The 13,935-nt window shown below is 35.9% G+C and overlaps 1 protein-coding gene across 1 annotated transcript; it reads right to left on the bottom strand.

Moving 5' to 3' along the window:
• Nucleotides 1–225: 225 nt before the first annotated feature.
• LOC111240014 (chitotriosidase-1-like) lies at nt 226–4,512 on the bottom strand. Its single transcript, XM_022769971.1, has 12 exons — nt 4,477–4,512; nt 4,026–4,065; nt 3,706–3,732; nt 3,338–3,554; nt 3,204–3,248; nt 2,536–2,701; nt 2,212–2,336; nt 1,998–2,121; nt 1,722–1,904; nt 1,476–1,595; nt 1,253–1,385; nt 226–1,057 (listed from the first exon to the last, which is right to left on the bottom strand). The coding sequence occupies exons 2-12, from the start codon at nt 4,048–4,050 to the stop codon at nt 837–839; spliced, it is 1,386 nt and encodes a 461-aa protein (XP_022625692.1). The 5' UTR covers nt 4,051–4,065; nt 4,477–4,512; the 3' UTR covers nt 226–836.
• Nucleotides 4,513–13,935: the final 9,423 nt, after the last annotated feature.

Below are 13,935 nucleotides of genomic sequence, written 5' to 3' on the forward strand. Positions count from 1 at the left end.
GGATACTATCTACTTTTAAGATGAAGATTTTACACAATGGATAATATAACAAGTGTTTAAAATACAACAAATTGATGAGGATTTTTTCGCTCTAAATGTCTTACATGGTTCAATTTCAATAAATGTTCAAATAATCAAATATCTCACCAAAAATCCAATATTAGTTTATTTGCACAATATATGATGTTTTTTACGGGCAATAAACAAAATGTAGGAAACTAGTAGTATTTTGTCATTCATCATTTTATTATACAATAAATCCAATCATGTGATGGCTAGATATAAACCAAGAAGCACACATCCAAACAACAGAGTAAGATACACCAACAAAGACATTTATATGAGCAAAAATTGAATGAAGGTTCATCAGATTAAATTATCGTGGAAAAAAGAACAATAACCTTCACTCACAACTGATTTAGATACACCTAAAATTAACAGACAGCAACAGGTAAACAATTGTAAATACACTCTACAAATTCTTCAAATTATACTGAATATTGAGTGAGATTAAATCATAATCTGTACTGACAGATACAGTATGGATGGGATCATATCTCTTTAACAATGGAGAGTTTATGGCCATCTGATAATGTTGATGGTTTCATCTGAAAATGTTAATGCTGACATGTGTAAATGGTATTTTAAAATTTACAAGTAGATGAGTGAGGCCTAATAAGAACAAGCAAAACCATTATTCAGTACTTTTCCTCACAAAACAACAATGAAGAATCCTAAGAAATGATACATGTAATACCTTTAGCCAGTGCCCCACCTTTATTTGTAAGAATCAATATTACCGCTTATGTAAATTAAAATGACAAATGTGCAACTCTTTAGGGGTAGTCACAGCAGAGGCAAGTTGGGTTGAAGACGAGATTTGTGGCGCAGTATTGGATGTACGTTCTCCCGTGGGCACAGTTGTAAAAAGAGTTTCGGTCATTCGGGTTGGCGTGAAGCCCGTCTGCCCTTCCACTGCAGAAATTGTCAGGATCAACTGTGGAAGTTGTTGTGGTGGTTGTGGTTGTGGTTGTGGTTGTGGTATAGTGTGGATAATCTGAAAAAGAATGAAAGTCAAATGTTGTGTTAATTGCCACTTAGATTTCTAAACAGAGCAAACAATTGCACTATGATTAACTAAAATTAGTACAGACAATAAAAGGTGTTAACATTAAAACTGATGGTTTTAAATCGAATGAAAAACCACCACTTCACAACAGATTACAACAGACACTTATTGCATTTTTATCACCTGGAACAAGGAGATCATGCAGGTGGCTGATGAGGGGATATTTGCCCTGGTTACAGAAATGTCCACTAAAGTCATCCAGGTCCAGCGACAAGACAAAGGCTCCTCCAAAGTGATTTGTATTTAGGTAACTGACCTGAGAGGATGAGGACGAAAACAATTGAAATCATGTTGACAAATCTGTTTAACCACATTTAGGTGATACCAGCCATTTGAACAACCTTACCTTTGTTCCAATGCTGTGTTTGTTATCAAATCCAACCCACTGATTATTATTTATGACAGCATATGGAACTTTTTGATCAGAAATCAGCTGGACTTGAATCCCGTCAAGATGAGGGCAAATCTGAAAAGAAGGATCAAATGTCGAATTTGGATGTAATGACATTTGTCACAACAAATACAATAGAAGCTCTTAGTGTACATGGGGCTACTGATAAAAATGACTTATTTTCAGAGCTTGCAGTTTTACCTCATAGTAGGCCAGCAGTCCTTCCATTTGGGTGTAGGTGCCTTCTGTACCGGGACCACTGACTGGTGCTCCAACACCACCGCAATGAGAGGCAACGGTATAAACTCGCCCATACGATGCTATACCCAGGTTTAGCTTATGTGCAGGTGCTCCCTGGTCCCTCCAGTACTTCATAGCATAGTCCTAAAATATGGAGAAGAAATAACAATGAGGATGAAATCACATTTCTAACTAGAAAAGTGTTCAGGTATTTGAAATAGGAATCATGGTATTTACAGTATTAGAGTTGATTTTGTCTCCAGTATCTTGGGATCCCTGGAACAAGGGGCTGTGATGTCCTGTGACAGTTTCCGAGGGGCCACGAAAGTCAAATGTCAGCACATTAATGAAATCCAGGCTCCTGATAAAATACAGAGAAGATCATGTTGACCAAAGCACCTCAACAGCTAATCACAGGTATAGTGTTAAGAGTGACATTAAAATAGTTTACCCGGCAACCTGTGTGACCTCATAACTGGCATCGATGACCGCCTTCTCAGCAGAGACACTAGCGATGAGGATTAATCTGTCACGGTTAGTTTGGGTTCCTTCATTCACAAAGGCAGCTTTGAGCTCCTACACAAGAAGAAAACATGGTTCAGTCTCAATCAAGTTTAAATCTTAGAATTTATATATGTGTGTGTATATGTATCTAAATGTGTGTGTGTGTGTGTTTGTGTGTGTGTGTGTGTGTGTGTGTGTGTGTGTGTGTGTATATATATATATATATATATGTATACAATATTTCTGAGAGTCCCAGAAGAAAGGATCTGACCTGGCACAACATTGTAAATTTCTGCTTGTTGTCTGATTGGCTTCCTGCTGCTGCGGGAAACTTCCAGTCCAGGCTGAGCCCATCAAAACCATATGTTCTCAGTAGTGTGATAGCAGACTGGATGAACATTGCTCTTCTTGATTGTGTTGACACCATCATACTGAATCTGGTAAAGATTAGTACAAAACAGTGTTCTCATCATCTATAGAAGTATAATAAATACAAATATCTGCGAAATTATATTTGCATTAGACACAAACATAGATTGGTTTAAAACACAAACAATTTTAATTGCATTTGACTTAACATCTGTTTTGGTGTGACTTTGTAACATAAGTAAAATAAAAGAAAAGAATTGAAGTTAAATCCTAATGTTAACAACCACTGAGTTTTTACATATAATTAAAAATTGCCAGTTAAATCCCATAATGTACTAAGAATAGTAACCACTTTTTTATGCACACAGTATTTGTGTGATTATTTTGCAGCAAACTAATGTTGGTTATATATTATTTGATGAAGGGTTGTGTATCAGTATCAGTCATAATTTTCATACAAATTGCACTGTATTGAAGTATTTGCATTGCACACTGATGATGTCATCATGAAATAAACTTAGTACTATAATCAAAATATGACTACACCTCCCCTTGTGCTACGTCCCTTACCTTTGTGTGTCACCAACTGCCAACAGGGTTTTGAGCAGGGGATTTCTGTGGGAGCATCAAAGTTTAGTAATGACTTTTAACAAAACACAAATTGAACATAATTTCCAAAATTTTGAGAGGTCAACAGGTCTGACCTGGCTTTGAGTTGATTAAAGGACTGATAGCGATTTAAGTCAGTTGTTCTCCTGGGGACCAATCTATTCACACTGCTTATGTCAGAAAAGGCGAAGATCAGATGGGTACACTGCTTCGGATCAATGTCTGAAATCCTGACCTTCCCGCCATTCGCTCTGTATTCAGCCAAGCTGTTATAGTAACACACCAGCCTGGATGAAGAGTGGTTAGACCTGGCTGAGACATGGAAAACAATAAATAAAAAAATTAATTGATTCAATTAGTTTTATCAAATCCCTTGTTTCCCAATAGTTGTCGCCCTAGGGACATTATTTATTTGTTCATTAGTCTGTTGACTTGGATTAAATAATACATGTTATAAACTTACCCAAGCTGGCGATGATCAAACAGAGACCTTCACAGTGACAAAGTTGGTAAGCATGAGGTTAAAAATAAAACTTAACAGGTCAATTCATTCATTTTACAAAAAAAAAGTAAAAGAAATGAATAAATAATAATATCGGATGTGAATAGAAATTTGGTTCACATGTTACACTGCAGCAACATAGATCTTCTACAATATTCTTGAAAACCGGGATATATAAAACCAGAACTATCTACATGGATAGATTTCACTAGAGGTAAGTGTGAAGATATGTGAGGTAAACTGATCCTTTGAGGAAACATTATTTGATCGGTGTGCCATACCTGCAGTCAGAAGTAGTTTGCACATGTTGTCACTGTGTAACTAAAAGGAAATAGAAGAAATTAAACATTTATCTGATTTGCAACATTTTCCTACTAGTTCCCACTGTGAGCACTAAAAAGACATTTCAGATCAGAAAACTGCACATTTTAAATTCAAGTTTGATCAATCAGTTACTTATCCTGTGCAGCAACACTACTTCAGCAGCCTGATAATGGTCACAACATGCTCTTAGTAGGTAAACACACAACCATAATGACACTAGATACAAAAATCAGAGAGAAATTTGTACAGTGCCTGCGGCTTCAACCCTCTTACATGAGTCTAGTTTAGTGACAGAGTTAGTTAGAGAGTATGAGCAGGTATATTAATATACATAGCAACAGCTAAAAATCTGTGGAACTGATAAATGAATTAAAAAGTGAACAAAGTCAGAGTTAATTGTATACTTACAAAGACAAAGGCGAAAGAAGCATATACTCTCTTTCTCCTGTGACTGATGGATGACTGATGTATGGTCTGGCTTATATATTGGGTAGATAGCTCTTAGGGCGTGGCACTTTAACAGGGTTAAATGGGGTGGAGATGTGCATCTTTTTCAAAATGTTTAAAGCAATTACACATTAATAAGCCATCTCATTATCAGGTGCTTTTGTCTTTGAATTCAAATTTTAAGAACCCCTGATCTTCTCAAATTCAAAGCTACACTGGCAGTATAATTAGATGGCAATGTCAGTCTGTTGGTTGGTCTGCCACTTTGGTCCAGACTGAAATATCTCAGCAACCATTTGATGGTTTGCCATTAAATAAAACAAATAACTAAGATGGGGAACATAATAATAAACCTGATATGTGCTAAATATCTCTTTGTTAATATTAGTTTTTGGCTCTAAGCACTGCAATGCTTAGGTACAGAGCTGTAATTATTGCTGCTATGGACTTTTATTGGACTTTGAGTTTAAAAGCATGTGGAGAGAAACCTAAACTAAACAATTGACAAGGACTCTACAATTTACAGTGTGAAATGATCTAACAACACAGCTGCAGCAACAGTAACCTTACCTAATAATTTTCCATCATCTTTTGCATGCATTTCACAGCATTGAGATGTCAGAGGAGAAATGTACCAAACTTCTTGGCTATTGGCACACTGATTATATTATTTTGACTGGGAAAGTTTCTCAAGTGAAATGTTTTTGCTAGATAACTGATTAATGTCACTGTGATTGTCACAAATGACTACTGATTTTCAGTGTATTTATATTTTCATATTTAGTTACTTTTGTCACACTTTTTTCATTTACATATGTATTATTATAGTAATTGTATAGACCACTGTTCAATTCCATTGTAGTCTAATTTCAGTTGTTGCTTGATTTGCGTTTAGATTTTTTCATTCGTTATGACTTTTGTATTTTATTTTGGCTTTAGCATTCATGATGTGGCTTTGGCATTTGTGTTGTGGCTTTTGAATTTGTGGTGTAGCTTTTGCGTTTGTTTTGTTGCTTTTATATTTGTGTGGTATCCTTTGTATTTGTCTTGTGGTTTAATTTTCATTAATGGTGGTTTTACATTTGTGTTGTTGCTTTTGTATTCATGTTGTGGATTTTGTATTCTTTTCGTGGCTTTTGCATTTGTGTTGTGGCTTTTTCAGTTATTTAATTGGTTTTGCATTTGTGTTGTTGCTTTTGTATTTGTGTTGTGGCTTTCACATGTTTCTTCTGGTTTTTGCATTGTATTGACTCTGCTGGGCTACCGTAAATCGCATTTAAAATGAAATTCGATGCCATGTTGGATGTTTTGTTTTTGTATAGTTTGGTCACTTTCAATCAAATCTGATCACACCACACACACATTTCTTAATCATCAAATAGCTGATGTTTTTTTTCTAGTGATAGTCATGAATATATATTGTTAAAGAGAAATATTGAAGTTTTCAAACCAAGTTTTCAGGGGCTTTAGGTGGTATTGTAATGAATGGCTTATTCAAGAGACATACTGTTTTTTCATAAGGCTGTAGATGAGCAGCTGTGTTATGGATACATAACAGGATTAATTACAGGTGCTAAAAAAAGACCTCTCTAGAACATAATGACTCCACTCTCCCTCCCTCAGAAATCTTCCTCATGCTTCAGTGAAAAGACAGTGAAAAGAATGAGAAAGAATGTTGAGCCTTTGAACTATGAAGTTCACTAAACTTCATTATTGCTGTTTAAGTGCTGCCATTTAATTCTGTATACACATGAACACGTGTTGGGAATCAGTAAGACATTAATCATATAACATTAATGGTTTGGGAGTGTCAGCATCACTATTGTTAAACCACAAGTTTAATATAAGATCAGATAAGATAAGATGGGATAGTCCTTTAATGGTTCCACAGTCAAAAAATTTGCCTGTCATACCTCAAATCACCTGTCATGTGGTTGACCACACCTAGGAACTTTTATGACCCCACACTTCTGGTCTGCAAAGCCCTCCAAACCACTGTGAGAACAAAGACAACCACTCTGAGTTAAAGAATGGATTTTCAAATCTTATGTCATTTTATTAGGTTAACATTATACCCAGTGTGTGAGCCAGTGTCACCACCTTCATTGTAGTTTTTTTACAACTATATCAGTACAAGGTTTTCTTTAAGCCCCTGAAAACTTGTAGTTAAAAAGCATTTATGTATAGAATGATATACCACTATACATGATGTTTCATTGTGGTAGATTGTGAGTAGCAAAAACAGCATTAAAAATCAAACCCAAAATCAAACCATAACCTCTTAGGTTTGTTTAGTAGATATTGGTTCTGCTTGTTGCTTTCAGTGTGCTTACAATTCAGGCTGGCATCATTTCATCATTTCTTGTTCTTGTGTGTTTCTACTTAAAGTGTATTGATTTTTTGCTGAGTGGCAGATCCTTACACTAGCAATAGAAAACAACATTTACAGAAGAGTTTACAGGGCATTAATACATGGACAAATGTATCAAACTGTTGGATACGGAGCTGGAGTTGTGTTTAACTGTGTAAACAGTATACGCTAACTTCAGTTTTGCCATCCAATGTATCTTTACCTGACACTGTAACAGAGTGTAATTGGGGCTTAGCTTTAGGGGACAGTGGGGTGTGGTAATTAAGAACATTGTCTAATGCCTTTTAATTATTTGTTTTTCTTCCCTTCATATCTCTCTCACATTCCTTGCCAGCTTCTGATGTTCCCCCACCTAAAGTGTTCAGCACGTGTGTGGCTTACAGAGGAAAGTAGATCAAAAGTGCAGTAGGTGTGATACAAAGAAAAACATACCATCCCCACATGGCTTGTGTTAACAGTGGCTCATAAAGCAATGACATAGTAAGGTAGGTCAACTTAATTTGTATAGCCCCTTTTAACAACAAGGCATTTCATAGTGTTTTACATAAGACAACAAGGCATTAAGAAAAGTTATAAAAGTTGCACAACAAAAATTTGAAAAGATCAGGCCTGTAACCTGGGAATTATGTTTATATATGAATAATTTGCAACAGCAAATACTGTTTGAGGGAAATGTAATTAAGAACAAAATATGTTTTTATCAGCGTAATGAGGAAATGTTCATCTACACATATTGCAAATTGCAAATATGTCGATACAGAATGTATGGGTAAGATGTTCTCTGAAATAGTGAGCTGGATGAAGTGGAAAACAATATTTATTTTCTGGTAGTCCTGCTGATTTGATTGTTTCAGTGAAGTTCAGTTCAATTTCAGTATTAGCAGCATTTTCAAATTTTGCTATAGTATGCCATGAAGCATCAACACCCGTCAGGTCACCTGGGACATGTTACTCTGTGCTCCCGGAATCAAAACCAAGCAAGGTGAAGAAACTTTTATTTTCTATGTTCCCCACCTTTGGAACAAGTTTCCTGAATACCTGTGGTCTACTGAAAGTGTCAGCTCATTTAAATCAGGGCTTAAAACATCACTATTTGCTGTAGTTTACCAATGACTTATATAGGTATTGTCATTTTCAATGATATATTTCACCTCTGTGTCCAAATACTTTTGCGCTTATCAGTAGACACGCTATAAAAACATTGTTTGCATTCCCCACATCTATATCATTTTTAATAAGGTGGGTTTGTGAAGGTGCATCATCTACCAAGCTTGGAAAACTTTGTCAACTCAACATGTTCTGAGTCTTTCAAGTGGCCTAACAAGTCATGCAAGTTGCTGAGAACCTCAGCATCTTAAGCTGACCACACAACAGCGCCTCATGAACAATGTGAGACTCCCCACTCTCCATCACTGCCACTGACTCATAGGGGAAACCTACCACAGTGTTTGCAAGAGCGACAGGCTGGACACACTCTGAGCTATTTACTTTTGTCACAACTGGCTCAGCCACCTGAGAGTAGCACGGCTTTAACAAGTTGATGTGACAAAGCTGTGATTTCTTCCTTCATTCAGGAGGAGAAATCAGGTTGTTCTCTTCAGAGGAATGCTTCACCACCAAGTGAGAACCTGTGAACTTGGCCTGGAAGAGTGACCCAACAAGAGCTAGCACTTGTTCACCAGGACTGAATTAGTGCTATTCAGCCTGTCTATCATGGTGACGCTTCATGTTCTCTTGCCATGTAATCAGTTTCTTCCTTGCCAATTCCCCTGCAACATACAACGTATGCCTGAATACATTTACGCGGTCAACCAAATTTTTTCGATGCTCACTGCTCTTAAAATTGTCCCTCTACACTGCCAGAGGATCTTGAACAGAATGCTCCAAGTTATTTGGGCTAAACCCAGTACTCCCTTGGGTCACCTCCCTGGCTGCCAATATTAACCACGGCAAACCTTCGTCCCAATCCTTGTCCAACTCTGTGTAAAATGCACAAAGCAGTGACTTAAGAGTCTGGTGAAAACGCTCCAGTGCCCAGTGACTCTGTGCATAGGCTGACAACTGAGAGTGTTTCACCTTAAGTTGTTTTAACACCTGCACAAACATATTGGAGGAAAAGTTAGACCCTTGATCACTTTGAACAACGCTAGGGATGCCAAAGACAGAAATTAATGGGGAGAGGACTTTAACCACAGATCTTGTTGTTATTGACCGCAGGGGATACACAGCTTGATGCATGACGGTCAAAAGATACTTTGCTCCTGACCTAGATGGATGCAGAGGTCCCACACAGTCAATAATTATGTATTATTATTGCATTATAAGGCAGTTGTTTCAAAATTACATCACACATTTTATTTGAATCTGATGATGTAATCATGAAATAAACTTTGTACTATAATTACTATACCACAGCACCTCACCTTGTGCTACCTCATTAGTGTCAAACGATATATCATACATGTTGTGCAATGCACAAAAATACGGCATGAAAGGACAAAGCATCGCAGAAATTACCAACATGTTGAAGTGCTGTTTGCTTGTATAATTATGCCTAAATGCTTTTATAAGTCACTTACCTTTGCATGTCACCGACTGCCAACAGAGTTTTGAGCAGGGAATTTCTTTTTGAGTATCACAGTTTAGTAATAAGTTTTAGGAAACACAAAATTGAACGTAAATTATAAGATATAAGGAGGGTACAGGTCTGACCTGCTTTTGAGTGCATTAAAGAACTGATAGCGTTGTTAGTCAGTTGCTTCCCTGGGGACCAATCTATTTACACTGCTAATGTCAGAAAAGGGTGAAGATCAGATGGGTACAATGGTTCGGATCAATGTCTGAAATCCTGACCTTCCCGCCATTCGCTCTGTTTTCAGCCAAGCTGTTGTAGTAACACGCCAGCCTGGAGGGAGGCTGGTGAGACCTGGCTGAGACATGGAAAAAATAACTTAAAATTGATTTAATTAGTTTTTGAAGAAAGACATTTTTATCAAATCCCTTGTTTCCCAACAATTGTTAACTTAGGGACATTATTTATCTGCTAATAATACTGTTGACTAGTATTAATTAATGCATGTTATAAACTTACCCAAGCTGGCGATGATCAAACAGAGACCTTCAGAGTGAGAGAGTTGGTAAGCATGAGGTTGAAAACAAACTTTAACAGATCAGTTCAAATTGCAAAGAATTGCAAAGAAACAAAAACAAAACAATCATTGTAGGTGGATGGAATTTCAATCTACATGCTAAGCAGAACTTATGGTGTTGTACTTTAACAGGGTTAAACAGGGTGGTGATGTTTTTTTTCTTTTTCAAAGTGTTGAAAATAATTAAGAAATTAGACATTGCCACCTCATTATCAGGCCCTTTTGACTTTGAATGCAAAAATTATGAAGTTAAATACCATGATACCGCCACGTTGAGATTTTTGTTTCTTTAGGAAGTGCTTTTTCTGTCAAATTCAGGTCCTACCACACATATGGTAGGGCCTGATTCAAACTACTCCAAAACTGTGGATTTTGTAAGATTAAGGTATATGTAATTTAGGTACAATAAAGTGTACAACTGTAAATGTTTTTTTTATTGTTATACAATTTCACATTGTTAGCTGAGTGACAATAAAAATAGAAATACTACTCCAATATAATACAATAGCACTTCAAAACTCGGTTCTATTTTTTCAAAGCACTTTTCCTTGCAATGATGAATCACATGCATCAAAAACCAACGTCTAGACTGGGGATGATGTAATTACATGGTCAGCATCTTAGGTCACTCTGCTTCTGTGGTATATTTATGTGTTGTTGTCATGACTGCACTATGTTGAATGTTTCTGATGTTTTGTCAGCTTAATTACATATTTGATAATGTGCAAAAATTTTCATGTAGAGTGGTGGGGCTCTACATGAAAACAAACCTTTCTGCCAAAGTTACAATGGTTTGTTTATTTCAAGTGAGAGTTTTCATACTGTGCTGTTTTCTCTGTGCTCTTGTCATTGGTTGAGGGTCAGATGGAAAAAATAGGCGATGTTATATACAGTGTATTTGTGCACGAATAGCACTTTAACAACATTTTAAACAAAATTTGATGCCAGTTTTGTTTTTGGGTTGTTTCGTCACTGTCAATCAAATCTGATGACACCACACACACAGCTCCTTTTCAGCAAATTAGCTGATTGTTTTTTCAAGTGATAATCATGAATATTTATTGTTATAAAGAAACACTTAAGTTTTCAGATAGTGTGGTAAAGAATGGTTTATTCAAGGCTGTAGTTGAGCAGCTAAGATATGGATACACAACAAAAATAATTACAGGTGCTTCAAAAACATTTTTAAAAAAATAGAGAAGTTGTTTAATTCAGAAACCAGTTATTGGCCCCGAACTGAGGTCAGACATCACAAATATATTCTAAACCTCTTAGGTTTGTCGACTAGATATTGGTTCTGCTTGTTGCTTTCGGTGTCCACAGTACAATGCAGGCTGGCATCATTTGTTGTTGCTGTATATTTTTACTTAAAGTGTATTCAGTTTTTGCTGAATGGCAGATCCTTACACTAGCAACAGAAAATAACATTTATAGAATAGTTTACAGGAAATGAATGTATGGACAAATCAAATAGCTGGAGTTGCATTTAAGTGTTTATCCACATGTATATGTTGAACTCATTGTTCAATTTGTGTTAACCTGACACTGCAACTGATTGTACTTGGGTCTCAGCTTTAGAGGACAGTGGTGTGTGGTAATTAAGATTATTATGTGTTTTGCTTTCCTTTATATCTCTCTCATGTTCCCTACTAGTTTCTGATGACCCGCCGCCTAAAATGGTCAGGATGTTGAATGTTCAGTAGGGGTGTGGTTTACAGGGGAAGAGATGTCACAGGTGCAGCTGGTGTCACACAAAGAATAACATACCATAGCTACATATAGTCTTTAAGGACTGTTTGCTCACTGGGTGTGATGTAGAACAGGTGTTTGCATTTAGTTTAAGGAATTCCTACTCATAATTAAGATGCCATTTTCATAAATTGCAATGGCCCCACCTTTTCATATAATTATAAGGTGTCGAGGATGTCAGATTAACTGCACAACACTCACCTGTGCCTGTCTTGTAAGTGAATGTATATAAAAATGACAAGATAATTGAATTAATAATAGTTGGTACTCTCATATTTTAGATAATTGGCATCATTGGCCGCACCTGTAGAATCACTGTAACAAAGGGGAAGTGGCATCTTAATGAGGGCACAACAGAAAAAGTGCCTTTTTGGAATTTTTTAAGAACACAATGCAGTAATAACTAGTAATCTAGGCCAAGGTGAGCCAGGTGCTGATGGTGTCACCTGCTGGATGCCACTTTGCTCACTTTGCACTCACTTAATGGTGAATAAAAATACAGGTTCTACAGGCAGAAGAAATCTGGATAATGTTAAGGTCACAGGGTGTTTACAGGTGTAAACAAGTTAGGTTTATGACTTTATAGACCTTTTTAATGCCATTTTAAATTAAATTTAAGACCAAAATTGTGATGGAAATTCACACCAAAAGTGAAAATGTACACTTTCCAAGTAAACACTTTAGTGCCCTCACCATGATTGTTATTCACTTGACAAATGAGTAAAGCATGTCTATATGATAAACTATTGTCTACAAGAGTTCATTGGTGGAAGAACTATTCAGATCCTTTACTTAAGTAAATGTACCTATACAGCAGTGTAAAAATACTTCATTACAAATTAACGTAAGAAAGTAAAAGTTCAGGTTTGGTTGCTCTGACTGATATATTATAACATCATTAAATGATTAATACTGAAGCATCAGTGCATTAGCAGCATGTTACTGTTCTAGCTGCTGAAGGTAGAGCTAGTTTGAACTACTTTATACAGTTTTATAAACAGGGACACCAGATAAATCTGATGGGTCATGAGAACATTAATGAGAGAAGTTTTAGGACTGGTTGGTAAGGTTGGAAACCACTGGTTTAATCTTCACCAATGTGTTGTATTTTAAAAGCTTGTTATATTATCAATTTATCCATTATCTTAAAAGTAACTAGTAATTTATTTTTTCTGCAAAACTACTCATATGGTTTAATTTCAGTAACTTTTCAAATCTAATCTATCGAATCTAACAATGTCATATATGAATTGTAATACAGTATTTTTACATTGCTGTATAAGTACTTTTACTTGAGTAAAGGATCTGAATATTTCTTCCACCACTAATCTTATGGAGACAGGGGAGACAGGTGGGTGAAGTGATTGTAATATCTGAATTTATATTCAGAAATGCCCATACGCAAATGTACGTATGAAGATCATCTATTGATATATATGTCTACTATTTGTATTTTAGTATGTCTGTTTATATTATGGGATTATACTATAGATATATGTTACATGAATATATATAAATTCAAAAGCCTGTCTGTATATGTTCATTACATATGTAAATATATAAGATAGACATGTATGGTTTAAATTTAAGAATTTATTTAAAAAATCATATACAGACATATAAAATTTCATTAATCATGTTGTTTTAATAAAGTTGCATTTTAGTATGAGTATTTCATGTTTGTTATGAACTTATATATCCATATATCCAGAGGATGTATAGGATATATTTGTGTTGTAATAATATATCCTCTTATAGATGACATATATGGTAACATCACTCTTGATATAGGGACAAGTATGTCAAATATATGCCATAAGTCATGGTATAGTACGGGATAAAAAGTCATAATATAGCAAGGCATATAATAAGGCATAGAAAAGTGATCATAGTGAGTCAAACAAAATCACAATATAGTAAAGCATTAGAGTTGACAATTACCTTAATGTGCATGTCTTTGGATTGCAGGAGAAAGGCGGAATACCCCTGGAGGTACAGGAAGAACATGCAAACTCCACACAGAAAACCTGGGTTTCGAACCCAAACACTTCTCAGTGTGAGGCAACAGTTCTATCTACTGTATCACTGTGCAAACCCATCACAGTGGTACAAAGTCATTGTATAGTAAGACATAGAAGCTTGATACTGTGG

This window comes from Seriola dumerili, unplaced genomic scaffold, assembly GCF_002260705.1.
Source record: "Seriola dumerili isolate Sdu_G_001 unplaced genomic scaffold, Sdu_1.0 BDQW01008211.1, whole genome shotgun sequence".
NCBI classification, from domain to species: domain Eukaryota; kingdom Metazoa; phylum Chordata; class Actinopteri; order Carangiformes; family Carangidae; genus Seriola; species Seriola dumerili.

What these genes read in the sequence shown, in the direction of transcription:
- LOC111240014 (XM_022769971.1), bottom strand. Translation starts at nt 4,050, where the DNA reads ATGTGCAAACTACTTCTGACTGCAG. An exon ending in TTTAATCAACTCAAAGCCAG is followed by an intron (nt 3,249 to 3,337) that starts GTCAGACCTGTT and finishes ATGCTCCCACAG; the next exon opens with AAATCCCCTGCTCAAAACCC. An exon ending in ACAAAATCAACTCTAATACT is followed by an intron (nt 1,905 to 1,997) that starts GTAAATACCATG and finishes TCCATATTTTAG; the next exon opens with GACTATGCTATGAAGTACTG.